The 27,979-nt window shown below is 47.3% G+C and overlaps 1 protein-coding gene and 1 long non-coding RNA gene across 3 annotated transcripts in view; one reads left to right on the forward strand and one right to left on the reverse strand.

Moving 5' to 3' along the window:
• LOC123843043 (uncharacterized) overlaps positions 1-27,979 on the forward strand; it is a 41,529-nt gene that overhangs the window by 9,778 nt on the left and 3,772 nt on the right. The window contains exon 1 of one of the 2 annotated variants that reach the window (XR_010412022.1): positions 1,829-4,481. The exons of the other annotated variant lie outside the window; for it this stretch is intronic. This is a non-coding gene — a long non-coding RNA (uncharacterized LOC123843043). Of the gene's footprint in view, positions 1-1,828; positions 4,482-27,979 lie in introns of those variants that run through there. 2 annotated transcript variants of the gene reach the window in all.
• The window catches only part of LOC123844856 (myosin-16), a 60,182-nt gene continuing 37,323 nt past the window's right edge, over positions 5,121-27,979 (reverse strand). Inside the window, exons 29-43 of the mRNA XM_045875791.3 lie at positions 27,268-27,513; positions 26,269-26,386; positions 24,848-24,975; positions 24,299-24,495; positions 22,896-23,028; positions 21,663-21,879; positions 19,433-19,569; positions 19,236-19,339; positions 14,381-14,573; positions 13,226-13,429; positions 12,281-12,406; positions 11,090-11,260; positions 10,308-10,508; positions 9,059-9,293; positions 5,121-5,805 (exon numbers count right to left, since the gene is read on the reverse strand). Of these exons, the coding sequence (XP_045731747.1) occupies positions 9,093-9,293; positions 10,308-10,508; positions 11,090-11,260; positions 12,281-12,406; positions 13,226-13,429; positions 14,381-14,573; positions 19,236-19,339; positions 19,433-19,569; positions 21,663-21,879; positions 22,896-23,028; positions 24,299-24,495; positions 24,848-24,975; positions 26,269-26,386; positions 27,268-27,513 (2,376 nt within the window). The 3' untranslated portion in view covers positions 5,121-5,805; positions 9,059-9,092. The remainder of the gene's footprint in view (positions 5,806-9,058; positions 9,294-10,307; positions 10,509-11,089; positions 11,261-12,280; positions 12,407-13,225; positions 13,430-14,380; positions 14,574-19,235; positions 19,340-19,432; positions 19,570-21,662; positions 21,880-22,895; positions 23,029-24,298; positions 24,496-24,847; positions 24,976-26,268; positions 26,387-27,267; positions 27,514-27,979) is intronic.

Genomic DNA, 27,979 nt, shown 5'->3' on the forward strand with positions numbered 1-27,979 from the left:
AATACCCAGTAGTGCAATTGCTGGATCATATGGTAGCTCTATTTTCAACTTTTTGAGGAACCTCCATACTGTTTTCCAGAGTGGCTGCACCAGCTTGCATTCCCACCAACAGTGTAGGAGGGTTCCCCTTTCTCCGCATCCCCGCCAACATCTGTCATTTCCTGACTTGTTAATTTTAGCCATTCTGACTGGTGTGAGGTGGTATCTCATTGAGGTTTTGATTTGGATTTCCCTGATGCCGAGTGATGTTGAGCTCTTTTTCATGTGTCTGTTGGCCATTTGGATGTCTTCTTTGGAAAAATGTCTGTTCACGTCTTCTGCCCATTTCTTGATTGGATTCTTTGTTCTTTGGGTGTTGAGTTTGCTAAGTTCTTTATAGATTTTGGATACTAGCCCTTTATCTGATATGTCATTTGCAAATATCTTCTCCCAGTCTGTCGGGTGTCTTTTGGTTTTGTTGACTGTTTCCTTTGCTTTGCAAAAGCTTTTTATCTTAATGAAGTCCCAATAGTTCATTTTTGCCCTTGCTTCCCTTGCCTTTGGCGATGTTTCTAGGAAGAAGTTGCTGCGGCTGAGGTCGAAGAGGTTGCTGCCTGTGTTCTCCTTTAGGATTTTGATGGACTCCTGTCTCACATTGAGGTCTTTCAACCATTTGGAGTCTATTTTTGTGTGTGGTGTAAGGAAATGGTCCAGTTTCATTCTTCTGCATGTGGCTATCCAATTTTCCCAACACCATTTGTTGAAGAGACTGTCTTTTTTCCATTGACATTCTTTCCTGCTTTGTCAAAGATTAGTTGACCATAGAGTTGAGGGTCCTTTCTGGGCTCTCTATTCTGTTCCATTGATCTATGTGTCTGTTTTTGTGCCAGTACCATGCTGTCTTGATGATGACAGCTTTGTAATAGAGCTGGAAGTCCGGAATTGTGATGCTGCCAGCTTTGCTTTTCTTTTTCAACATTCCTCTGGCTATTCGGGGTCTTTTCTGGTTCCATACAAATTTTAGGATTATTTGTTCCATTTCTTTGAAAAAAGATGGTGTTTTGATGGGGATTGCATTGAATGTGTAGATTGCTCTAGGTAGCATTGACATCTTCACAATATTTGTTCTTCCAATCCATGAGCATGGAACGTTTTTCCATTTCTTTGTGTCTTCCTCAATTTCTTTCATGAGTATTTTATAGTTTTCTGAGTACAGATCCTTTGCCTCTTTGGTTAGATTTATGCCTAGGTATCTTATGGTTTTGGGTGCAATTGTAAATGGGATCGACTCCTTAATTTCTCTTTCTTCTGTCTTGTTGGTGTATAGGAATGCCACTGACTTCTGTGCATTGATTTTATATCCTGCCACTTTACTGAATTCCTGTATGAGTTCTAGCAGTTTTGGAGTGGAGGCTCTGGGGTTTTCCACATAAAGTATCATAGCATCTGCAAAGAGTGAGAGTTTGACTTCTTTTTTGCTGATTTGGATGCCTTTTATTTCTTTTTGTTGTCTGATTGCTGTGGCTAGGACTTCTAATACTATGTTGAATAGCAGTGATAGTGGACAACCCTGCCGTGTTCCTGACCTTAGGGGGAAAGCTCTCAGTTTTTCCCCATTGAGAATGGTATTCGCTGTAGGTTTTTCATAGATGGCTTTTATGATATTGAGGTATGTACCCTCTATGCCTATACTCTGAAGAGTTTTGATCAAGAAAGGATGCTGTACTTTGTCAAATGCTTTTTCTGCATCTATTGAGAGGATCATATGATTCTTGTTCTTTCTTTTGTTAATGTATTGTATCACGTTGATTGATTTGCGGATGTCGAACCAACCTTGCAGCCCAGGGATAAATCCCACTTGGTCGTGGTGAATAATCCTTTTAATGTACTGTTGGATCCTATTGGCTAGTATTTTGGTGAGAATTTTTGCATCCATGTTCATCAGGGATATTGGTCTGTAATTCTCCTTTTTGATGGGGTCTTTTTCTGGTTTTGGGATCAAGGTAATGCTGGCCTCATAAAATGAGTTTGGAAGTTTTCCTTCCATTTCTATTTTTTGGAACAGTTTCAGAAGAATAGGTATTAATTCTTCTTTAGATGTTTGGTAGAATTCCCCTGGGAAGCCATCTGGCCCTGGGCTTTTGTTTTTTGGGATGCAAGATACGTTTTTTGTTAGTCTAAGCCAGGGTTCAGGAAGTAGAGGGAAGAATAGTCCCTTATAATAGCCAGCAGGTTTCCTTCCAGTCTTGTGATTTTACTGTAATAGGTTGGCCTTTTCACAACAGATCTCCAGCCCCACTTCCTGGTAGCTTATAGGTGGAAGGATCAAGGGGTCTTTGTGATGATTTTGTGATTTCTGGAAGCCCCAAAGGTATGCTCCTTGGGATAATCCAGACTTCCTGGCTTCCCAACAGGACTCCAGGATTGGTTCACATGTGAAAGGAGGAGGAAGATAATTGGTATTTTTTAATATACCCGGGATCTGTTTAAATCAGATGTAGTAAGACATACAGATATGAAATGATTGTCATGAGGGAAGTTTTAATATATTTTTTAAGATTTTATTTATTTATTTATTTGAGAGAGAGAGAGAGAGAAACAGCATGAGAGGGGATAGGGTCAGAGGGAGAAGCAGGCTCCCTGCTGAGCAGGGAGCCCAGTGCGGGACTCGATCCCGGGACTCCAAGATCATGACCTGAACCGAAGGCAGTCGCTTAACCAACTGAGCCACCCAGGCGCCCCATGAGGGAAGTTTTTACACTCACAGACCCATCCCTAGAAATAGGAGGCATGGCATGTCATGCCACCCAGGGCCATGTGGGAAGTGCTGGTGTAGACCAGGAGGCAGAAAGCATGCACACGTCTTTATTGTGGTTTCTGTGGGAGGGAATGGGTGAGGCAAGGTGAGCAGGCTTAGGATTGGCTAGTTTGAATAATTTCAGTAGATTCTGGATCATAGGAGCTGTCCTTAGTTGTCTCATATGTGGTCCTGGGATGATTAGGGCAGAGGAATAATGCCTCCTAGAATATAAGAACAAAAGAGAGGAGGTGATTTGGAGTATGGGCTCTGGATTGGTTAGTCTGTATGAAAGCCATTTGCTATCTGTAATGGGAGAGGCAGTGTCTCTTCAGTCAGGGAGGCCCCAGGTGGCAGAGGATCAAGAATACAGAAAAAAAAAGAAAATACAGTTAATATAATCAGTGATACAAAATTTAGCAGCCTTGAAAGCTAGCCCAGAACGTTTAGCAAAACCATTTAAATAGTCTTTGCTCCATTTATTCTGCAGAACCTGGTGCCAGTGCCCTGATTTTGGTCTTCATAGATACTAATTAATGCTATTATTCCGCGAGGCCACAGAGTATATCCTTTTAGACCTTCAGGCCATTCTGAAATTACACGTCCTTAGGCAAAAACAGCATATGTGGCTAAATGAAATCCAAATTCTTATAAATACTGGATCAGAAACCTTTCCTCATTCCTCCCAATGATGAATTTTTAGCTCTGCTGTTAACTGGTCTTGGGCAAGTCACTAAGCCCGTCTATATCTTCTCCCCCCAACCCTTCCAGCGAAGTGAGGGGCTGCTCTGAAATTCTTCACATGTGGGGAGATCCACAGGTAGACTATCCACCAGGAAATGATGGTGAGGTCTTAAAACTTCATGGAATTCCCCTTGCATTTCTCCAGTAAGAGGCTTGTTGCTGTCAGCTGCCAGGCTGACAGGCCAGGCCAAGCCTCCTTTGGGAGATCAAGTGTTAAGTCCTACAGAATGCTAGAAGAAACTTGGCAAGTGTCTGAGTGTTGTGAATAATAGGCTCTGTGCCAGGTTATCTTATTTAAACTTCACATTCCTCAGAAGCAGATACTGTTATTATTCCTCATTTAACAGTTGAGAAAACAGGAGGTGAGATAGGTTAAGTTGCCCATGGTCTCACTGCTGAGAAAGTGGAACCCATATTTGTCTGACTTCAAAGTATAAGAATTAGACTTATTTTATGTAATTACAGAGGTGAAGAGTAGATCAAAATGAGGGCAAAATGCAGGGAGACATATTCTGGCTCAATGTTATTTTGAACCATGATTGTCAGTCAAAACTGTAATGGGCTTTTCTCACTGGAAGGATTCAGGTCCAAGTTGGATTACCATTTTTTCAGGGATGTTATTAAGGGGAATCTCCAGTTGATTGAGAGATGGACTATACACCCTCTGAATATCCCTTTGAGCCCTAAAATTGCAATATATGTAATTCTACAGTTGTGTGATTCACACAAATCAGTTGGAGACCCCACCGCCAGAGGGCAGTGTCTTCACATTTGATCCATTTGTACAGGAGGAATCAAGTGGTTCCCTCTGGAACTGTCTAGAGTGTGCCTGGTGTAGAACTATCACAGGGGTAAAATGGGCCAGTGTGAAGAGAGAAAGAGGGAGTCACCACCGGAATGTTAATATCCCTTCCTTTACCAGCTGAACAATGATTTCTGCCTGCCAGCGCATTCAAAAGAGGTGAGAGTGCTTAAAGTCAAAGGGAAGACACCATTTCCAGGGAGTGGGGTGGGGGCGGAGGTGCTGTTTGAGGGCTGTGCACTGGCAGGGAGCCCTCATGGTGCTGTCTCCTCCAGTCCTGCACTTTAAAGACTAGGACAGTGAGGGGAGGAACAAGGTCCAGGATGTTAAAGGTGACAGCGGAAACCCTTTCACACTTGGGAAGGTTGAAGGACCCAGGAATATTCAGCCTTGGAGAAGAGAAATCTTGGAGGGACATGAGCACAGTCTGCCATTGAGGTCGTTCTGCAGGGTATCAAAATGGTTAAAAAGTAGATGCCATCAGGGGGCAGGTCTCAACTTGACTTAAGGAAGAACTTAAATCTTGATTTAAGGAGAACTTGCCCGTGTCTGAACATCCTGGGAGATGCCGAGGTGGAGCATGTGGGGGCCTTGTGGGTCTTTAGCCTGGATAGATCCTATAACATCCATTCAGGGATTCTGTAGATTTCTCAGCTTTACGAAACCTGGTTAGTCTTCATATCTCTGGTCTACCCTTTCAAAATTTGCAGTGAACCTCACCAAGACGGCGTAGTTCTCATGGTTTCCAATAGAAATAAGCCTGGGGCGCCTGGGTGGCTCAGTCGGTTAAGCGACTGCCTTTGGCTCAGGTCATGATCCCAGGTCCTGGGATCAGCCCCACATCGGGCTCCCTGCTCTGCGGGGAAGCCTGCTTCTCCCTCTCCCACTCCCCCTGCTTGTGTTCCCTCTCTCGCTCTGTCTCTCTCTGTCAAATAAATAAATAAAATCTTTGAAAAAAAAAAAAGAAAGAAGCCTGTGAATGAGGATATAGGGATAAAACAGAATTCTGACATATTGTAAAAATTGCCTTTGGATTTGGAAGCCGTAGAAAAATAAAATTTCTTCACTTACAATCTCCAGGCTATTTTTCATGTTTCTTTTATTTAAGCTGCATTGGGACAGGGCATTAAAATTGTCCACACGAGGAATTACTTCTAGAAAACAGCCGAGGCACACAGACATTACATATTCCGTCTTTGACATGAACATGTAGGATCTCAACTAAAACAGACCCACTGTTACTGTTATCCAAGTGCTTACACAGCTCGATGCAGTCTCAGAGAAGCCACACTAATTTTAGTTCCTCTAATGGCTGGGTATTTACATCCTCAAACCCTTTACCCCCACAGCTATCTTTATTCTGTAGCACCTGTCTCTTTCTGGCTTGCACTTTCTTTTGCATAGTAAACATTCTCAGGATATCTCGTTTTCTATTTTCATATGTTTTTCCTCTCAGTGGTCTGCTGTTGAGATCTGTGTCACCCTGGAAGAAAAAAAAGAGAGAGGGTGAGAAAATCCTTGTGGCCCAGAGCTGGGAGTTCTGACATCTTTGCCTCCTTCTTGCTAGAGAGACAGTGTCCCCGAGATGCCTGGGTTGCAGCTGCGCAGGCTTCTTTCCTCATAATGGACACCATTATTGGGTCATAGCTGGTTCATTTTCTGTGAGGTTGTGAAGGTTAGAGACACCTTTGGGCCTGGGGTGCCTAACTGGGCCTGGACACCATACAGGCCATTGAGAGAGTTGGAGTGCAGTCCCCTGGGATACAGTGCTCACCACGAGCCTGCCTGTGGTGTCTCATGAGGGACCCACAGCCTTGTTTTGCCATTGTGCTATGTCTTCCCAAGAAAGAAAAGCTACTGCTCATCACATCCCACACATGGATTTAAAAATTTAGCAAGATTTCCTTAGGGAAATTATGGAATACTTGTACCCAGTGGGGCCCTTCACAGCCTCCCGCATGCCTGTCCTGCTAGCTTCGTCTCCTTCCACATCCAGCACTCTCCCCTCTTCTGAGCTCTTCTCCCCTAGTCACACTGTTCCCTTGTATGCATCTGACCTCTGCGCTTTGGCATATGTTGGGTCTTCTATCTGGAATTCCTTTCTTCTCTATCTGGTGAGGGATCAATTTTACTTACTCTTTTTAATTTCCATTAAAAATTTTACTTAATATCAGAAACAAATACTTTTATAAAATACTTTAATCATGCATTTGGATGTCATGACAGTATGAACTGCTGTAAAAATGTCTATAAACTTCCTCTCAGTTTCTGTACTTTTGTTGTCTCAGGCAGGTAACAAACGGGCTGCTCATTGAGTGGCACTGCCTTAGACTTTTCTTAGACTTTTTCCTCCGTGGACTGCTCTACCCAGCCACCTCAGTTTAAACCAGTCACTTCTCCCCTGTGATCCTCCCAGGTGAGATGCAAACATAGCATCACAGAATGTTCACTCACAGCCTTGTGGTGACATGTGCTGCTATCTCTTCACCAGTTTCTGAGCTCCACTAGGGAAGATGTTCTTTCTTACTCATTATTCATCTCTGCATCTCAGAGTCCAGGCCTAGTCCATATTCGGAGCTTGGTCAATATTTGTGGGGCTGAATATAAAGCCACTTTGGAAAACTAAACTCTTGTGGGGTCTTGGATCAGATGCTTAAGACATCTCATGGCTACTCATGGCATACCTAGCCTTGTGACCAGCAAGGGGAAATGGGATAAAAGAGCTTCATCACCTCTGGTGCTGTTGGCAGGACGGTGGCCTTGTGGTGTGGAGACAGAGCTGTTGGACCAAGAACAGCACCCCAGGAATAAACAGTCACCAAGCCAGGGCAGAGGATCTATTTCACAAGATGGCTAATCCTGGAGGCTGAGATTTAGTAGGTGGAAGGACTGAAATACCTCCCGAGTCTGGGTGGTGCAGGGAACCTGCTGACTAACCCCTGCCAAGATGAGAGTTCAACAGAAGAGACCCCTTGCAGGTTTTTGCTCCAAGAGGAGATGGTTATATATTAATTGTAGTATTCATCCAAAGGCAAGCCTCTGGTTTCCTTAACTTCTTGAGCTAACCATTATTTAAGAATTAGAGAATAAAGAAAAAGATTATCTCCTATCTTTTGTTTCCTCCCTAAGCAAATGGTAAGAAAAGGCTCAGCTTGAATTCAAAGGTCAGTGGGGTTATCACTTTGGACTAAAACCCAAACTGACCCAGTACTGAAAGAGAGCTGTGAGTGGGGAACCTTACCCTCACTGGGGGGGCTGATCCATCAGGATGTTTGAACACAAGGCCAGAAGAAAATTCCCATAATCCATGGAGGTTGGACCATCGGTACACTGAGACTTCAGCCCCATCCCCTCCCAACCTAAACCAAGTCCTTGATCTTGAGTTGTCCTGCTTAATCCTAAACAGAGGGCAGCCTTATTCATCTCTGCAGTAATTAAAATAAAAGACAGTTTGCCTTTCCATAGCACAAGGTTTGTATGACCATGAGCAAGTCACTGAACTTCTCTGAGCTCATTTTCCTCACCGGACAAATGGAGATATTTATATATCTCCTTACCATAGGATAAAGAAGATAGTGAAAGACATTACCATGTGCCTAGTTCTGGTAAAAGTAGGAGGAACCTCTGTTCCCTGGCTCTGCCTTTCTGTAAGGGGAGATTTCTGCTACAGCGTTGGTTCTAACACACCTGATCGTACATCTGGTCACCATAGGGCTGGTCAAACCACAGATGCTGGACCCACCTCTGATTCAGTAGGTCTGGAGTGAAACATAAGAATTTGCATTTCTAACAATTTCCCAAGTGATGCTGATATTGCTGCTGGTCAAAAAGACCGCATTTTGGGGTAACCACTGCTCTGGAATAATGTTCTTCACCTCTCTCCTGATCTTTCCCTTGCTCCACTCACGGGAAGAAGAGTGGTTTATCCTGTGTTTGGAAGCAGGAACCAGTAAGGAAGGGATGAACCCCATCTGGTCTCTCCTTTTGGATCTGCCTGTAGGTTTGATGAGTTCTGGTCATCCCTCCCCTTGGAGTAGGGGTTGCTCCTTATGATGCAGGGCTGTGGTGGTTCAGTTCTGCAGGTCCCTTAAATTGTGGGGTGAAATACAAGGATGACCAGGTTTGATACCCACTAAATTCTTAATCTAGAATTATAACAAAACTAGCATTTTGACTTTTATATATTTGTTTCCTCTATTTTTTTTCTCAGTTGATTCTGAATTAAAGAAAATAGGAAAGGACTATTTTATATTGTCCCCTATGGGACAGTGCTCAGAAAAGTTAGCTGCAAATAATTATTATTAATGTAAGAAGTCTAAATTCAACCAGTATTGATGAAATCCTCAGGAATGGGGATGTGGGGATGTGAAAGATGAATACACACCGGCTGTAAGCTTGCAAATGTCCCGTGGTTCTCCAGTGAGAACAAGCATTAGCACCTGTCTGTCAGGCCTAATGTCAAGTGGCATCAGGCTTGGAACCTGCCTTCAGAAAGCTTCCACCCAGATGGGGGAGCATCATGACCCCTAGCATCTGTGTTACAGGTGGACAGCACCATGCCCGAGGGCTTCGGGAATGCAGAGAGGGAGTGTTGCTGCTGAAGGGACCGGGGAGCTTTGGAATTCCCACTGCATGAGATCAGGGCACGGCACACAGGAAGCATTGAAGTCAGAAGGAGCAAAGCAGGAGCAGGGAAGGGAAACATGGAGCATGGGCATGGAGAGTGGAGTCCATACCTACTACTGGCTGTGGGCTGGAACGTGGAGAACCTCACTCCTCAGAAAGGGTTTTGGTGGAGCCTGTCTTGGACACCTGGATGATCTCCACAGAGGTGATGCCTTTGCCAGCCACGCGGTGTCTGGTGCGCAGCTTGTTCAGGGCGGTCTCTGCCATGCCGGCCCGCTCCTCAGCGTCATCCAGCTCGTGCACCGTCTTTCTGTAGCGAGCCAAGGTCTGGTTGGCTTGCTCCTCCTGTGACAAAGGCATGGTGGAAAACAGGGTGTAAACCTGGCTGCTTCGGCTTAAATGTGCATCATTATCAGTTCTACACAGACACGTAAGAGTCCAGCCTTTCAATACTTTCAACTGATTCTTTTTTGTCCTTGACATCCGTAACTCTAAATAAAATGTGCTCTGTTTCTGCTTCTGTCATTTGTGGTTTCAGGCCTCAGCTAGTGGTGCCCCACTATGAAAGATGTGGGTTCAGCACTTTCCCTAGCCCCCACCACACATCTCCCATCCCCTTGTCTCCCCAAGAGAGTCAGAGTGCTGCTTTGGTTAGAACCATATTCACTGTCAGCCTGGTCTTTATCGAACCTTTTGGGAAAGGCATTGGTTGCGTGGGTGGCTGATGGATTCGATGGGGTAGCCCCAGCATTGGCAGTGAACAATGGCAGGACCAAATATCTATGTCGGGGTGAGGGTGGAGGGGCGGTTGGTGCCGGTAGGTGGACGTGTGGTGTAGGGTTGAGACGTGAAGCCATCCTTTGCTACCCATTTGACTTGGATGTTAACATTTACTAACATAACATAAATATCCCACTCTGGGCTGTTTCCTCACCCGTGAAATAGACTAAGAATATCAGTTTTCCTGCCTTGTGTTGGGAGGATCAAATAAGGGAAGGGTCTTGTGTGTAATAGTATGAGCAGGAAAGAGAAGTTATGCTGGCAGAGGCTGCAAGGGGCGGCAGAAGTAGGATATAAGGCAGCCAAGACCTCCCAGTTTTAGAGCACACCTTGCAGTGGGCACCTTAGTTAGCATGAGTGTTCTTAGGGGATCTTTTCATTTTCTACACGTTCTTATCTTCAGTGCGTAGTGTCCAGTCTGCTTCCAACATGATAGCGAGAATGAAGTGCCATGGACACGAAGCTCTCGGGTTGTCTTTTGGCCAATACCCGATTCCTTCCCTGTGGTTAATTCTAACCAAGTCTTGAGACCTGGGCTGGGAAGGGAGGGCATATTAGGGACACGCAGTGGGCACCTACCGCTTCTTCGATCTGCCGCTTGTAGACCTTCAGCTTGTTCTGCAGCTTCTCCACCAGCTCCTGCATGCGCTGGTTGGTCTTGTGGTCCTCCTCCGTCTGGAAGACCAGCTCTTTGAGGCGGCGCTCATTCTTCCGCAGTGTCTTGACCGTCTCCACGTGCTGTTTCTGCTCACCATCCAACTCTGTCTCTAGTTCCTTGATCTGAGGGGAGAAGAGAGGGACATGGCTGAGGAAATGCAGTTTTTGAACTTGAGAGCTCAGTGGCCTTGGGTGGGGTTGTCATGGCTGCCATGTCCACTTCCTCCCCAGAGGAGAGCAGGCAAGCCCTGGCCAGGAGGGTCAGGTGGGTTCTGCCTTCCATGTACCTGCTGTGGTTGTCAGATGGGTCCCTTTCCCTGAGCCTCAAGTTTACTCCTCTGGGAAGTGGGGGAGGCAGAGGCTGGACAAGGTGACTGAACCTCCTGGCCCCTCTAGCTCTGACACCCCACAGGTGAAGACTAACGCTTCTTTTAAGTAAGTAACAAGGGAGGAACAATGTTGGAAACAGACCTCCGTCTCTTCTTGGTGGTGAATCACGTTCTGGGGGAAAGGTGGCAGGAGGAGAAGGAGAGGAGACCTTTGTATAAATAAATTGCAGCTCTTGTCTCAACTTCCTTTTCCTTCCTAGCATCTGAGTAACCCAGTTCCTCATCAAGCGCTGGGCATGGTATTTTTGGGAAAAGGCCCCTGCCCAGCCACGTCTCCCCTGTCTCTCTCCTGGCTTAGCTCAGGGGCGCCCTCACCCTGGCTTCCAGTTTCATGATCGTGCGCTTCCCTCCTTTCAGAGCCAACTGCTCAGCCTCCTCCATCTTGGCCTGCAAGTCTTTGATGGTGATCTCGTAGTTCTTCTTGATTTTCTCCAGGTGCATGCAGTGGTCTTGCTCTTGCCGGAGTTCTTCCGCCATGCGGGCAGCCTGTGGGAGGGGAGAAGAGTGAGGGGCTGGAGCTGGGTTCCTGTGCAGCCTCACAGTGCTTGTGAGAGATGAGGGACCTTGTCTTCTGGTCTCTGGGAGACCAAGTGGTGGATGAGTGCTGCTGGGTTTTGGTAGAGGGCATGCCCCATGCTCCTGGGTCCCTCTGAGTGAAAGGGGAGGAGGCAGGCACATGCACTCACAATCAGGCCTCTCAGTCCATAGACTCCACCAGCCTGGGGCTCTCCAGCCCATCTTTGCTGTCTCCTCCATGAGGCACACAGCACAGAGGGTAGGAAGAGCACAGATCTGGAGGAAGAAGATGAAGGTCTGTGTCCAGCTCCTGTGTGGCCTTCAGCAAGTCATTTTACCGTCTCATTCTTGCATTCCTTCCACAAATATTCATAGAAGATCTGCATACTGTGTATGGGTCTGGGCTCTCTGGACATAGCACCAAATAAGACTAGCAATATTCCTGAGCTCCTGGCATTTCAATCAAGTGCAAGGAGCCTGGCAATAAAATCTGTATTCCCTCATCTTTAAAGTGGGGTACATGGTTTATGCCACTCAAGGTTGTGTGTGTCCCCAGAGGAACACTGGGCAAAACCACTGGCAGCACGTCCTGCTGAATCTGCCTCTGAGCCCCTGGACATGGCATCCATCTTCCTTTCACGAACGCCCTCCTCAAGGCTGGTTTAACACTCCTCCTTGCCAAAAGGCCTGCCCAGAAAAGCCCACTTTCAATGGCTCCTTTGACCCATTTCCCAGGCCTCAAGCACTGATCTCTCACATGGTCATGCGTAGCTTGTAATTACTCCTTATTTTTATCTCTTTGGCTTTTCAGAAAGGCCTCCAGACTCCCCAGAGCAAGGACCACAATCCTAATTGGCAGGGCCCTATGCACAGTGACCCTTGAGGGGTGGGGGTGGCCTTCCCTGCCGAGTGTGGCCTGGTCCTCAGCAGGCAGCTTGGCCTGGGGCACCCAGGCCTTTTCCACCAGCACCAGGCAGCATGCACACTTACATCAGTCATGGCTTTCTTGGCCCTCTCGTCGGCCGAGCGGAATTCACTGATGAGCTCCTCGTGCTCATTGGAGATGCGCTGGACATCTGACTCCAGCTTACGCTTGACCACAAGGAGGCTTTGGTTCTGGAGGAGAAAATGAAGACATCGCCGTGACCTGGAAGTGGGCATAGCCCTTCCCGTGTCCAGGAAAGAAAAACAACCCTCTTCCGGACACATTTGCCAGGCCCCTCAACAGGCTCCCTGCTTGGGGTAGGGTCTCTCCCTGCATTTTTCTCTGGGTTTTAGAGCAGAACTCATGTCACAAGAAATCCAAGAATAATGTCATTTAGGCCTGGGGTGGGTGGCAGCTCTAGAACAATCCTGAACTCAGAGCTGGGAAAACCCAGGTTCAAGCGGCAGTACTTCCACCTGTGGATAAATTCTTTACCTCTAGGTGGTCCCCACTGTTGACCACGGATAAGCCACGGAACTCTCTGGGTCACGGTTTTTCATTTGAAAAGTGAATGTCAGACTTTGGAATATTCTAGATCCCTTCCAGTTCTGAAGTTCTGTCCTCAGCTACACTGAAGATAAGGTGATCCTTAAAATTGGCTAAATCATCAGAATCTCCTGAGGAGTTTGAATTTAAAAGTTTAGATTTCTGAGTCCCACCAGAGACCCACTGGATCAGAATCTCCAAGGGAGAGTCTGGGAGTCTGTCTTTGAAAGCTCTGCACAACAGTGTGCGTGCACTGGAAATGGTTAAGATCATCTTATGTTATGGGCTTCTTGCCATAACAAGTAATATCTGAGGTGAGGTGAGTTCTGAGGATTTCCCAAGTGGGGACACTGTCTGCCTCTAAGTTCTGAAGGGAGCCCACAGGATTTGGGCACCATCCTGGCCTTGTCCCAGTGCCCCAAGTGTGAGTCTGCATAGCACCCCCCAGGAAGCCACCATCCTACCTGGATGTTGACCTCGTTGTGCCGCTCGGTGATCTCCACCACCTCCTGTTCCAGCAGCTTGCGGGAGCGCTCGCTGCCCTCCAGGCCTGAGCGCACCTCCTCCAGCTCCGTCTGCAGCAGGCTCAGGCGCCGCTCCTGCAGGTTGTACTGCTCCCGCAGCTCCTCGTGCTGCCGAGCGTCCTCATCCATCTGGACCTGCAGGTCCTGGGGGGCAAGAGGACCCGGCCTGAGCCAACCTTTTGGGCCCTGGCATGGTGTGGGGCTGGCCAGGCCTGAGGGTGTCCTGACCTTTATGGACTGGGCTCAGCAGGGAGCTGGGGCAGGGCTGGGGAGGTGGAGGCCATAGAGGAAGAGAGTGCAAGGTGTAGACCTGCCCTTGGGGAGTTCACGGTCTGGTTGAGGCCTATCTGGCCAGGGCCCAGGTGTCCAGAGGATTTGTCCAGTGGGCAGTTAGCATGAGGTCAAGGCTTTTCTGATGATAGAGCACCTGGTGTTTCCATCAGGGCCTTCTCACGGAGGCCTTCCTCCATGACCTTGACCATCACACCCCTGCTGGCTAATCCACATCTCCCTTCTCCTGGTCCTATTATCGCTCTAGAGCACTTATCATATTTTTTTGTACTACAATTTTATTTATTTGTTGTTTGTTGCCTATCTGCAGGGCTGTCTGTTTGTTGTGTCCATTCTTGTATCCCCTAAACCTAATACAGTGCCTAGACCGGGCAGGTCTCTTAATAACCATGTGTTGAATGCATGGATCCAGCTACAGGTGCTTGAAAGACCAGCCTGACAGGGATAAAGGAAGATTTCAACTCTATGTTTATTTCTTAAGGTGAGTGGTGGGTATAGGGGTGTGTATTATGTTCTTTATTTTTCTGTGCCTGAATTCACTTTTAATAAGTCAAAAATGACTTTAAAAACCAAGACAGGCGCAACTCTCTGTTTTCCTGTTTTCTTCCCTCTTTTCGGTGGTGGTTGGGGCCTCTCATGTATGTAGTCCCCAGGTCTCCTGCTCCCTGGACTGCCAGACCCCCCACGTTGTCACTTTCATGCCTCTATCCTAGCTGCAGACATGCATACATTTAGCTTCCTGGAAGCCTGCAGGCTTGGGGATGGCTTACTTTGTGATTATTCTTCCTTCTCCCAGATTGCTACCTTGATTTGCTGTTGCAGCCTTTTCAGTGTCTTTACAAGTTCACTGTTGTTCTTGTTGGCATGGTCCAGCTGGATTTCCATCTCATTCAGGTCCGTTTCCATCTTCTTCTTGAGCCGAAGCGCCTCTGCCCGGCCCTTGGCCTCCGCTTCCAGGCTGGCCTGCAATGACTCAATTGCCCGCTGGTGGTTCTTCCTGCAAGTCCAAACAGAGAAGGCCTTGGCATGCTGGGCCCGCTGGTCAGGCTGTGCTAAACCTCCCTAGATAAGAGGTCTGAGAGCTTCAACATGGATATGGCCACCATATTTGAAATTAGACCGTATCTCCCCTTAAACATGTAAGTGGGGGAGTATTGTGCTTTGGGAAAAGAAACGAAGGTCAATGTTTACCACCTATCTTTTGGGATCTCAATTCATTTAACATGCAAAACAGCCTTGCTAGGAAACTGAGGCTCCACGATGACGAAAAACATGGCAGAGGTTTAGCCCACCATGGAGTCAGGATTGAAACCCAAATGCTAGCCTGTTTTTTAAATTACAAAATGTGAGCCTTGGCCATACAGGTCAGATTTATGTCTCTCTTTAAAACAGCAGTCATCGCTTGATTGTATATACTATATTTAATTTTATTGTAGTCAATGTAATGAACATTTTCATAAAGCCCTCATATAAGCTGTGCTAATCTCCTTTCACAGAAGGGGACCAGAGGAGGTAATTTAGATGTCCAAAAAATAGTTGTTCCATTGAGGGAGATAAATGGGTAGCACATAAAGATCCTGTCACCTGCCCCACGCTGTGTTCACCTCTGCTCCACCCGGAACACCTTTTGTGTGCTTGCACATTACTGGATTTGCAGCACTTTGAGATGTATTTAATTTCTAGACATGGGAGAAGGTATCCTAACATTCTCAGAAGGGAACAAAATTTTGATTCACTTTGATTTAAAAATAAATTCAAGAAGAACTATAAAACAGGTTGAAAAAAATTAAAGAAGATCTAAATTAATGGAAAGACATATGTCTTCATGGATAAAAAGACCTAATATTGTTAAGGTGGGATTCACTGCAATCCTTGTCAAAATCCTAGCTGACTTCTTTGCAGAAGTTGACAGGCTGATCCTAAAATTTATATAGAAATGCAAGGGACCCAGAATAACCAAAACAATCTTGAAAAAGAAGAACAAAGTAGAGGACCCACACTTCCAAATTTCAAAGCTTACTACGAAGCTACAGTAATCGCAACATTGTGGGGGTGCCTGGGTGGCACCATTGGACATCAGGACTCTTGGTTTCATCTCAGGTCATGGTCTCAGGGTTGTGGGATTGAGCCCTGTGTTGGATTCCAAGCTAGGCATGGAGTCTGCTTGAGATTCTCTCTCCCTCTCCCTCTGCCCCTTACACTTTTGCTCTCTCTCTCTCTCAAATAAAAACCTTAAAAAAAAAAAAAAAGACATTTTGGTCCTGGCATAAGGACAGACTTATAGATCAGTGAATCCAGAAATAAACCCTAGTCAATTCATTTTCAACAAGGTTGCTAAGACCATTCAATAGGGAGAGAACAGTCTTTTCAGAAAGTGATTCTGGGACAGCTGGATATCCACATGCAAAAGAATGAAGTTGGACCCCTACTTCACATCTTCTACAAAAATTAACTCACAATGGATCAAAGACCTAAATGTAAGAGCTAAAACTATAAAACTCTTAACTAATCTGGGAAACATAGGCAGAAATTTTTGTGACTAGATTAGGCAATGGGTTTTTAGATATGACACCTAAAATACAAGCTACCAAAGGGGGGAAAAAAACCAGATACATTGGACTTCATCAAAATTAAAAACATTTGTGCTTCAGAGGATATCATTAAGAAAGTGATAAGGGGGGGTGCCTGGGTGGCTCAGTCAGTTAGGCGTCCGAGTCTTGATTTTGACTCAGGTCATGATCTCAGGGTCCTGGGATGGAGCCCTGCATTGGGCTCCCTGCTCAGGAGGGACTCTGCCTGAGATTCTCTCCCTCTCCCTCTGTCCCTTCCCCAGCTCGTGCACTCAGTCTCTCTCTCTGGAATAAATAAATCTTTAAATAAAATTAAGAAAGTTAAAAGGCAACCCACAGAATGGGAGAAAATATTTGCAAATTAAATATCTGATAAAGGAAGGGTCTAGCATTCAGAATATATAAAGAACTCCTACAACTCAACAATAAAAAGACAGCCTGGTTTTTAAAATGGGCTGAGGACTAGAATAGACATTTCTCCAAACAAGATATGTAAGTGGCCAATAAGCACATAAAAGATGCTCAGCATCATTAGCTATAATGGAAATGCAATTCTAAACCATGGTGAGATACTACCTCATCCACTAGGATGGCTATGATAAAAAAGATAATGATAAATGTTAGAGAAGATCTGGAGATACTGCAGTCCTTAACACAGGGGATGTAAAATGGTGCAACTGCTTCGGAAAAGGATCTGACAGTTCTGGAAAAAGTTAAACATAGAGTTAATGTACGACCAGAACTAGGTATATATCCAAGAGAAATGTAAACCTAGATCCACACAAAAACTTGTATATGAATGTTCATAGTGGCATTATCCATAGTAGCCAAAAGGTGAAAACAACTTGAATGGCCATCAGCTGATGAAAAAATAAAATGTGACCTGCCGAAACAATGGAATATTATTCAGGAATGAAAAGGAATGAAATACTTCCTGACACATGCTCCAACATGGACGAAGCTTGAGAACATTCTGCTGAAAGAAGCCAGTCACAAAGAACCACATATTGTATGATTCCACTTATGTGGAATATCCAGAATGGGCAAGTCCAAAGAAAGTCGTTGGCTAGATTAGTTGTTGCCTCAGGCTGGGAGTGGAGGTGGTGGGGAGATATGGGGGCATGACTGCTAAGGGATATGGGGTTTATCTTGGGGGAGGGTGATGAAATGTTCTAAAATTGTAGTGATGATTGCACAACTTAAAACCATTCAATTTTTCCCTTGCCATGGGCAAACTATATGTAAATTATATCTCAAATCTGTTGCAAACTCTCTCTCTCTCACACACACATGCATGCACCACATAGTGGCATAGCTAGATATTTAGGGTGGGGGTCAGATTTAGCCTGATGGCTGCAGAGTCATGGGGCTTCTCTCCCCAGTGGCTCTCCTACAGCCTGTAGGAGTGATTGTGGGGGATGTTGTAAACTCAGGAAACCGCAGTGCAGGGAGATTTCAGACAGGCAGTTTAGGAAGGGTGCCAATGTGGACAGTTGCAACTGTGTTGATCTTCCCAGAATCATAACAAATCATATTTCTGTAAACCAAAACCTAGTGCTGGGTCCAAAAGTTTCTTAGAACCTCAAACAGCAACAGAGGACACTGGATTAAAAAATCTCTAAATCCAGCACTCCTTGGCACCCCAGCAAATCAATTCTTTTCTGTGATGTGGTGGATGTTCTCTGAGGGTTCATGAATGTTAGTGGTGACATAGTTATGTGGTTTTGCAGGTTACAATGTACTTTGATATCTACCATCTCATTTAATCCTCCCCATACCCCAGAGCCGGGATAAGGAAGCTATCATTCACATCTGTTAGATGGGACAATTGCACCTATCTCACGGGGGGGGGGGGTTCCTAATTTTTTTATTGTGGAAAAATGCTTGTTAAATGAAATTTCCTATGTTAACCATTTTTAGGTGCACAGTCCAGTGGTATTAAATATATAATGCTGTGCTGCCCTTGCCACCATCCATCCCCAGAACTCGTTTCATCTTATAAACCTGAAATCATGTCCCCATTAAACACTAACTCCCCCCTATCCTTCTTTCCCCCAGGCCCTGGCAAATACCATTCCACTTTCTGTTTCTATGACCGTGACTGCTCTAAGTACTTCCTGTAAGTGGAATCATACAGTATCTTTTTGTGACTGACTTCTTTCACTTAGTATAATGTCCTTAAGGTTCATCTATGTTATAGCAGGTGTCAGAATTTCCTTCCTTTTTAAGGCTGAATAAAATTCCATTGTATGGGGGTGCCTGGGTGGCTCAGCCGGTTGGGCGTCCAACTCTTGATTTGGGATCAGGTCATGAGCTTGGGGTCGTGAGATCGAGCCCTGCATTGGGCTCCACACTCAGCAAGGAGTCTTGCTTCTCTCCCTCTCCTTCTGCCCCTCCCCTAGCTCGTGCGTGTGCACACGCTCTCTCTCAAATAAATCTTTAAAAAAATTCCATTGTATGTACAGACCACATTTTGTTTATCCATTCGTCAGTGGACATTTGGGTTGCTTTCATGCTGTAGCCCTTCTGAATAATTCTATGAACACAGGTGTATAAATCTCTCTTCAAGACCCTGCTTTCAATTCTTTTGGGTAGATACCCAGAAGTAGAATTGCTGGATCATATGTTAATTCTATTTTAAATTTCATGAGGAGCCTCTATACTGTTTTTCACTCCATTTTACATTCCCGCCAGTGACACACAATGGTTCCAGTTTCTCTACATCCTCGCCAATGCTTGTCATCTTCTTTGTTTTGGATAGTAGCCATCCTACTGGGTCTGAGGTGGTATCTTATTGTAGTTTTGATTTGTGTTTCCGTAATGACAAGTGATAGTGAGCATCTTTCCATGTGCTTATTGGCCATTTGTATATCTTCTTTGGAGGAATGTCTAGTTAAGTCCTTTGTCCATATTTGAATTATTTCAGGTTATTATCTCATGGGGTTTTGTGATCACTTAAGTACTGTATTTCAAAGTATTCACCTAAATTGCCTAAGGTCACATGACTAGTGGGTGGCGGAGGCCCAGGTTTCTGGACTCTACTCCATCATGCTACCTCAAGTCAGCCTCCCATTGCCTTAGCCCCATACCTCGTAGCTTCAAATTCCTCTTCTTTCTCATGGATTCTCCGGTCGATGTCAGCTTTCACCTGAGCCAGTTCCAGCTGAATTCGAATCACCTTGCTCTCTTCAACCTGTCGGGAATATAAACATCAGTCTTTCTGGCCAAGTAGGTGCGTGGTCCCTGGCCAAGGGTCCAGCCTCGAAGGTGATGGCCACGTGGTTACCTCCAGGGAAGACTCAGCTTCCTCCAAGGCCACCTGGAGTTCTTCCTTCTCAATCTCCAATTTTTTCTTCAACTTCTGCAGCTCATGCACACTCCGTCCTCCCTCACCCAGTTGATCAATCAGTTCCTTTATCTCCTCTGAGGAAGGAATATTCTCATTAGTAAGGCACATTCAGCTTCCCAGGGTAGCAGTGTGGCATGTGGCTACATTGCTACGTCAGGGCAGAAGCAGGCACTGCCAGCTTCACTGTATCTAAAGAGAAGCAATATACTCCCAAGTCATAGACTCAAGGCGCATCAGGGCTCGGACATTGGAGAACAGTGGGTTCAAGCTCCTCATTTTATGGATGAGAAGCTGCGGCCCAGAGGAGTGAGCAAGCACAGAGCAGCTTTGGGGCCAGTGCCCAGGACTGCCCGGGCCTGTGAGGCCTTCAGTCAGGGCCTTCTTTTCTCAGAGAGCCCCTTCTCCTCTCTGCCTCCCTGCCACCAGGTCTGAAAACCCACCTCACAAGAAAAGAGCCTTTCTGATCTCCTTCCTCATTTGGGAGACCTCTCTGTTGCCCACCCCAAGGAACCCCCAGGGGCCTACAGCACTTTGGAGCGGTCACAAATCCCAGTCCACCACCAGAGGTGTCCAGGAAATGTAAGTGTCCTGATCAATCCGTGACCCAACTCCATTTCTACATCAAGCCTCCTTGAATTCAGAGACATCTCATTTAAGCCAGGGTCTCCCTGCCTGGGTTTCTAAGTTCCAGAATGCTCTCTATGGAGAGCATTAGGGGCATCATCTAAGTCTCAGCTGTTGGTGTCCATCTGTGCTGGCGTCACAGACACACCTGCAGCCGACATGGCTTCCTGTCACCTGTCCCTGAACGTGGCGGCTGTTTCCAGAGCATTCCCCACTGCACTGCTCTGGGACCATGAGGAACGCTGTGGTGCTGCTTTACACCCTCTCAGCCCAGGCAGGCTGTTCGGCACTCTCCCCCATGGCTCCCACCAGGCTGGGGCTACTTTACAACTTCTTTTCCTCACCTCACCTCTTAACCCCTGGGTTACCGGAGAGTTTTATCATCTGCACCAGGAGCTGGCGGGAGGGTGTGGGTGGGGAACAGAGGTGGGTAGGGGAGGAGGCAGGGCTCTGGGCCACTGGTAGGGACCCTCAGCAGTGCCTCATCATCACCTCCCTCCTATTTTCTGTCCTCTCCTAGTCCAGACAGCCTTGATCTGGGTGTTCTGGCTGTTCCTCCCCAATCTTAATTCGTGTATTTATGTTCAAGTCCTTTAGTACTTAGACTTTTGGGGTTATAAAAGCAGGGCCTTCATACCTCAAATGCCGGGCTCTCACAATTCTCCCCTGTAAGCTGACAGCTCCCCAGGGAGTGACTGCTAGGACCTTGGGCAGATTTGGGGACGATCAGGGACCCTCTGCTTCTACCCTCCATTGCAGTGACCCTACATCAGGCATCTAACCTGAACTGAGGAAACCCTGTATGGACTGAGATTTCGTTTGCTGCTCAGCACAACAGGGATCCCAAAACAGTTCTTGAAAATAAAAATACTGACATCTCTTACACAACTGATTTTGTGATTAGAAATGTGCACCTGCCAGCAAACAATGCAGTCAGATCTCTGAATGGCACGATGATCTTCAACAGATAGGCAGCATTCTTCAAATAGTATCCAAGAGAATGAAATTCCAGCCCATACTAGGAACTCTTACACGTGTATGTATATTATGTACATATGATAGATCTAAGGGCTCAAATACACAAAATCGACCGAGCCCGTATTTGTTTCAGCCACTCTACTGAGTGAAGATTTCACACATCTTGTTTCATTGTCACACCAACCTTACAAGCACCCAGATCAAGGTTGTCTGGACTAGGAGAGGACAGAAAATAGGAGGGAGGTGATGATGAGGCACTGCTGAGGGTCCCTACCAGTGGCCCAGAGCCCTGCCTCCTCCCCTACCCACCTCTGTTCCCCACCCACACCCTCCCACCAGGGTATCCTGTAAGGCAGGATCTCCCTGACTTATAGGTGAGGAAACTGAGGCACGGAAAGGTTAAGTGACTCACCTGCTTGAAGTCCTGCTGCTGAATGCCCGAGTGCTTCTGCACAGTGTTGGTAGTATGTATTTATTGGTTGCTTACGATGTGCTAGGTGCTCAAACCCATGACGCACTCAGGAGGAAGGAGGCCCTGTGTCTTTGTCCCTGCCCTCCGACTCACCCTGCAGAGTCTTGTTCTCCTTCTTCACCGACTCCAGGTGCTCCAGGGACTCCTCATAGGCAGTCTTGATCTTGAAGCTCTCTGTCATGTACATGCGGCACTCCTTCTGCGAACTGTCTACCTCCATCTGCAGCTCTTCGCACTTCTGCTGCCACTCGGCCAGCATCTTGTCAAAGACCCGCTGCTTCTTGTCCAAGGCGGCGGCTGCAGCGTTCGCCTAGGGAGAGACGGGGCTGGTCTCCGCGGGTCTGACTCTCCAGCCCCTTCCCCTCCTCTGCTCTCCTCCCTGCCTTCCCCACCCCTCCCCAGTAACTCTGGGGACTGAGAAATAATTCCACAGGTATGGCACAAGCACGGGGCAGGGAGTCTGGGAAGAGCCTCGTCCCACTCCTTAAGCTTCTACTACTAGATGTGCGAGCTTGGGCAGTCCGTCTTATCGTCCCAGGCTCAGACTTTCTTAGGTGTAGAATGAGGGCTCTGGGCCACGGCAGCCTTCCCGGATTTAAACATTCACCCAACTCTCCATAGCCTATTTCTCTGTAATTTACTAATATGTGTTATACGTCGTTGCCCAACTCAGAGATGGGTTTGGTGTTATTTTTCTTGTGAATCAAAGCTGACTTTTCTCAGACCTTATTTTTCATAGACCATTCACTTTTTTCATAACTGGCAATTATGTATTTGCTGTGGTGCAATGTTGGGTTTTGTAAATTTCTGCTTAATTTCTTACTTGGGCGGGGGGAGCAAACGGTTTTCAGGTTTTGGGACTATTTTCCTGAAGCCTCTCACGTGGCTGTGACCCTCTGCCTACATGCCCGTCACCACTGGCATGAAGTGGTTGCCCTCTCTAGACCAAGATCAGGTTGCTGTGTGCCAGGGGAAAGCTTATTTAATTCGGCCTAGAGACTTGCAGATCAATCTGCACCAGGGATGCAAACAAGAATATTTAGCCACACAAAGTGTGTGGGATGTGGTTTGCATGAGGAAAAGGAGAAGAGAGACAGTAGTTGCATGACTTCCTGGGACTAAGTTTTGTCCTCATCACAGACCTATTTGAACAGTGGCTTGTTGAGTATTAAGATCAGGCAGGAGCCTGTGTCCAGGAAGCTTGAATACAGACGCTGTGCTCCATCTTGTCGGGCCAACTCTTTCTTCTTGCTAAGCCCAGACATGTGATAGTTTCAACCAGCTCCCTGGGGTCCCTTGGACCCAGCAAGCATTTAACCCCCTGACCTTCTCCAGATCGATGGTGAGGTCCTCGACTTCTGCCTGGAGTCGCTGTTTATTTTTCTCGAGGGAGGCAGCCCGGGCTTGGGCGGCTTCAGCTGTCTCTTCTGCTTCCTGGAGCCTGGCGGCCAGTTTCCTCCTGTGGGCGAGGGCAAGAGAGGCCGTCAGGGAAACACAAGAGCCCGTGGGCTGGGGGCTGGGTTTGTGGTGCCACAGTGGAGAAGATGCAGACAAAATAGAGAGTGTTTAGAGGAAAGCAGTCACTGTCCGTCTGTCTGTTCATCCGTCCATCCATCCATCCAACAACTATTTATTGTTTCTACTCTGGGTCAGGTATCATTCTAGGTATTAGAGAAACAGACCAAGACCCCTGCCCTCATGAAACTTCTGCTCTAGTCGGGGGATAGACACAGAGACATAAGCACCATGGAGAAAATAAGGCAAGGAAGGGGACACATGAGCAGAGGAAGAGGAAGAGGAGGGCGAGGATCCTGCGTGTGTCTGGGGAAGAAGGTCCGGGCAGAGAGAGGTGAGGGGTTGAGATTCAGCCTGAGCTTTGGAGTGGGATTAGGTAGGCAGCTCCTGGACATTCTCAAGAGAAAATAGAAAAGGGCTGGAGGGCAGGAGGTGGGGAGTGGCAGGATGTAGATTTAGGCTCAATGTATAAAGAGCTTTTGATAAGAGATTTATGTCAGCTGGAGGCCACTGTGCGTATTGCTGTCTTGTCGCCACAAATGCCAGTGGGCAGGAGGCACCAGCAAGCAGGCTGGGGTCCCCTCCCTGCCCGCCTCAGGATGGCTCACACACAGGGCTTCCCGTGGGCAACCGAGCCAGCCTGTTCCTATACCTGGAAGGCGGCTCAGCGCCACATTCACGTCTCCACTCTTATTTCCTCAGGCCTGTCAAGCAGAGTATCCACTTTCCTAGTTTGCAAATGAAGAAGAAAGCTCACAAGATTTGAGGGCGTTTAGCACAGAGCAGGAGAACTGCCAGTGTGAGGGCCCTTGCTGCTGAGTGTGGTCCACATACACTCAGCATCACCCAGAGGCCTTGCTCCAGACCCACCAGACCTGTGGACGCTTCCCAAGCACTTTAGGGGCAGAGACACCCTGCCTGGAGGTGGAGACCCTGCTCCTGACCTCCCTGCTGGGAGCCTGAGCACTTTAGGGCAGAGGACGCAGAGAGCCTTGAAGAGGGAACCCGAAGGCTGGGTATTCTGCCAAGGGCACAAAGTGGGCTTCGCTGTCCAGACACACATCCCCCCCTTCAAGAAGAGCTGGTGAACTGCCTTCTCCTGGCTGTGGTCCTGGCCTCCACAGTGGCTGACATGGTCAGACCCCTGCCCACCCACCCCCCCAGCGCCACCCCCACCCCAGCCTTCCTGCTCTCCAGTGCAGGGTGACACTCACTTGGTCTCCTCCAGCTCCTCGGTCCTCTGGATGGCATCGGTCTCATACTTGGTCCTCCAGGTGGTCACCTCAGTGTTGAGCTTGGACACGAGGCGCTGCAGCTCTGACTTTCCTCCCTGCTCCTCCTCCAGCTGCTCCTTCACCAGGTCTAGGTCATGCTTGGTGTTGGCGAGACTCACCATGGCCGTGCTGCGAGACTGCGGGGACCAGCCGAGCCTGTCAGAGGCCCTACTGGTCCCTATGGCCCGGGGACTTAGATACACACAATGTTGAATCAACATTGCAGCAAGTAAAGGGGGAAAAGGACACCTGACTCTACAACCCAAACCATTAGGGTTTATTTTCCTTGTTTTGTTCCAGTTACTGGCCACAAGGATATGGAATTTTGTGTTTTCATTTCTTTGTACACATGGCATAATACCACAGTCTTGTAGTTAACTTTTTAACTTTTTATTGAATCATATTTTTCATGTTCCTTCTACATCTTTATAAGCTGTAACTTTCTTCAGAAAGACAGCTCCCTCACCCCCACCCCAGCCCCAAACAAACCTTGGATTCCTCATCCAGCTGCCTCTTGTAATCGTCCACCTGCGATGTCAGTGATGTCTTTATCCGCAGGATTTGATTGAGCCGGCTCTGGGATTCTTCGTATTCCCGGCTCAGCTCCCCATTCTCAGCTGAGTGAGAAGGGAATGGAAGAAATACTGGATGGAAAACTGGCTCCCCAGCCAGATCCTAAACTCCCCCAGTGCAGCGTTCCCAAAGTACCCAATAAATATGGTGACTTGGCCAACTGAGCTGGGAAGGGGAGCATGGTGAACCATTACAAGCCACCCAAATTTAAGTAAGCCCAGGAGAGGAGCAATTGTCCAAGCATTGCCAACATCCAGGTGTCTTGCATGGGGTACAGGGCTTCCGATCATGAAGTCCCAGCCCCTGGCATGAGATACAGCAAAGAAGTTTGAAGGAAATAGTGAGGCAGAGAGTGTTTACTTTGAAAAATTAACTGTCACGGTCCCCGAACCTACACTCTAGTCGTCTGTGAACTGATTCTCGGGGCCAGAGGCCAGGAAGACATGCACGAGCCAGAGAGGATGAGCGAGGGTTTCTGGTTCTGCTCTGGAAGTCATTAGTTTTGTGGCAAGTTACCTCATCTCACTGAGCTTCCCTTTTCTTATTTATCAAATGGGGATGTTGATTTTCGAAAGTATTCAGGGTGTGGGAAATAAGGCCAAAGAATGCCAGCAGCTTCTCTGGTGTCACAGTGGAACGTTATCTAACTGGCCTGTCTAGGGAGTATTTACTTCCCTCAGGAAATAGCATGGTTGCTTGCTGTTTACCGCAGGTAAGAGCCCAGCCTCTGCAAAGTTAGATGTTAAGTGAATAGTGATAAGTTGCAAATTATTTTTGCCCTAGAGATGCAAAGGATCTCTTCTGGTAAAACAACAACAACAACAACAACAACAAAACCAAATCCAGAGGTTCAGTATTATTGTGTTGTAAGACATTAACTGGCTTTGCGTCTAACTTAGCAAAGTTATATATAGGCATCCCTTCCCCAACCGACTGTGTAAATCTCTGCCCCTCAAATGCACTTTGAAGGCAGGTTTGCCATTTTCTGGCTCCTTCATTAGTGACACATGTTCACTGTTTGTTAGTATGAAGGTCATGTTTTAAAATGTTTAAAAATTGTGTTTTGTCTGCTGCCCCTCCTGCTGATCTCATAGGGTGGTTGACAGAACTGGGAGGGAAATGCTTTGAATAGTGTTCCCTGTTAGACACTGTAAAGATGATACTTGGAATGCTCAGTGGGTGGAATCAAATCTCCTGTCTCATCACAGGGGATGTGAATTTTCCAAGGCCAAGAAAGCTCTGGGAAGAGGACCCAGCTACTCCTTCAGTTTCCTTGAGGATCTCGGTTGTGTTCCATGCACGGTTCCTCAGGAAGCTGCAGGGAGGGGCCAGCTCACCTTGCAGGCGGGTCCTGATGGCATTGATTTCTGCCTGGTTTCGCTCCAGCTCAGCCACCTTGGCGTTGGCTTCTGCTAAGCTGTCTTCCAGCTTTCGGATGTGGGCCTCAGCATTCATCTGCTCAGGAAGAATGAACCCCATGGGGAAATGGAGAACAGGCCCTCCCTGCTTCCCACCTGGGTTCCCCTAGTGCAGCCTCCCAGACTGCCTGCCTAGTCCTTCTAGAACGTCCCTGTCTCAGAACCATCTTCCCCCCACCCCAGCTCACCATTTCTACCAACATAAACCTGGAGCCTTTGGGTTGGCACACAGACCCTCACTGTCTGGCTCATCTCCCTTTTATGGCCACTCCGGACCCCTGCAGACCTCACCCAATAAGAAAATGCAACAGGTCCGTTTAAGAAAAAATACTAGCCTTAGTGCAGGGTTCTGCAGATAAACTAGGGGCTGTGAAGATGCCTCGTGAGTGTCTAAAGTGTGAAATAGTAGTTGGCTGTGACAGGGACCCCAAAGCATCCTCCCTGCTCACCTTTGGGGCCCCCCTTTCTCTCATGTCACAAGAAGGTTCTTCACATGGCAGATGCTTGGTAAACGCATGTTGAATGGCTTACTTGATTTTCCCTATGGCCATTTATCCCTTTTTCATTGTGGTGATATATGCATTTATCCCACTAGTCTCCCAGCTCCTTGAGGATGTAGTTCTCCTAATGTAACGGTCATCTTAATAGCTCACATTTATCGAACTTTTCTTATATGCCAGGGACGGTTGTAGCCCTCACAACAGTGCTATGGAGTAGGGATTATTAACGTCTCCATTTTACAGATGAGGAAACTGAGGCACAGTTAGGTTATGAGCTTGGGATCTGGGATGGGCTCATCTCGGTTCCCTTCACAACATCCAGAACATGCCTCAGGCTTGCCGGGGGGCTTGGGAAATATTTGCGAAGTGGCCGGACGCTGGGACACTTCCCTGTGGCTCTGCAGGGGTCTTCCCTCACCTTAGACTTCTGCACAGTCTCCATGCTGGCATTGAGGTCGTCGATCTCAGCCTTCATGACCTGCTTGTCCTTCTCCAGCTTGGACTTGACCCTCTGCAGGTTCTCCACGTGCTCGGTCAGCTCAGCCATGGAGTCCGTGTGCTTCTTGCGCAGTGTGGAGGCCGCTGCCTCGCTCTGCAGGGCTGCCTCCTCCAGCTCCCTCCTCAGCTTTAGCAGCTCTGCCTCCCGCTTGCGGTTCTGCTCAATCTGGGAGAGAGGAGAACCATTGCTTAGCGGAACTGAACGGCACTGGCCTCCTGAGGTCTGACACTGCCCACCTGCTCAGCAGTCCCCCGCTATTTCTGCACCCCACTGATGGGATGTCTTGATGGAAATATCCGTCCTGAGCCTCTAGGAGGGTTGCCCACCAGATTCATTTAGATAGCGTTGTGCCTTGAATTGTGCCTCCTAAAAAGATATGCTCAATTCGTAACCCCCATACCTGCGAATGTGACCTTATTTGGATACAGGGTCTTTGCAGATATAAACAAGTTAAAATGCCATAACTGGATTAGGGAGGGCCCTAACCCAATGGCTGGTTGTCCTTCTAAGAGGCGAGATGTTTGGATCCAGGGAGACACACAAGAAGAAGGCCATGTGACCACGGAGGCAGGGATTGGAGGGATGCAGCTATAAGCAAGGAACACCAAAGTTTGCCAGCAACCTACCAGCA

The sequence above is a fragment of the Mirounga angustirostris genome, unplaced genomic scaffold (genome assembly GCF_029215605.1).
Source record: "Mirounga angustirostris isolate CCGP_5_RB_7025 unplaced genomic scaffold, mMirAng1.0.hap1 SCAF_5, whole genome shotgun sequence".
In the NCBI taxonomy this organism is placed as follows: Eukaryota; Metazoa; Chordata; class Mammalia; order Carnivora; family Phocidae; genus Mirounga; species Mirounga angustirostris.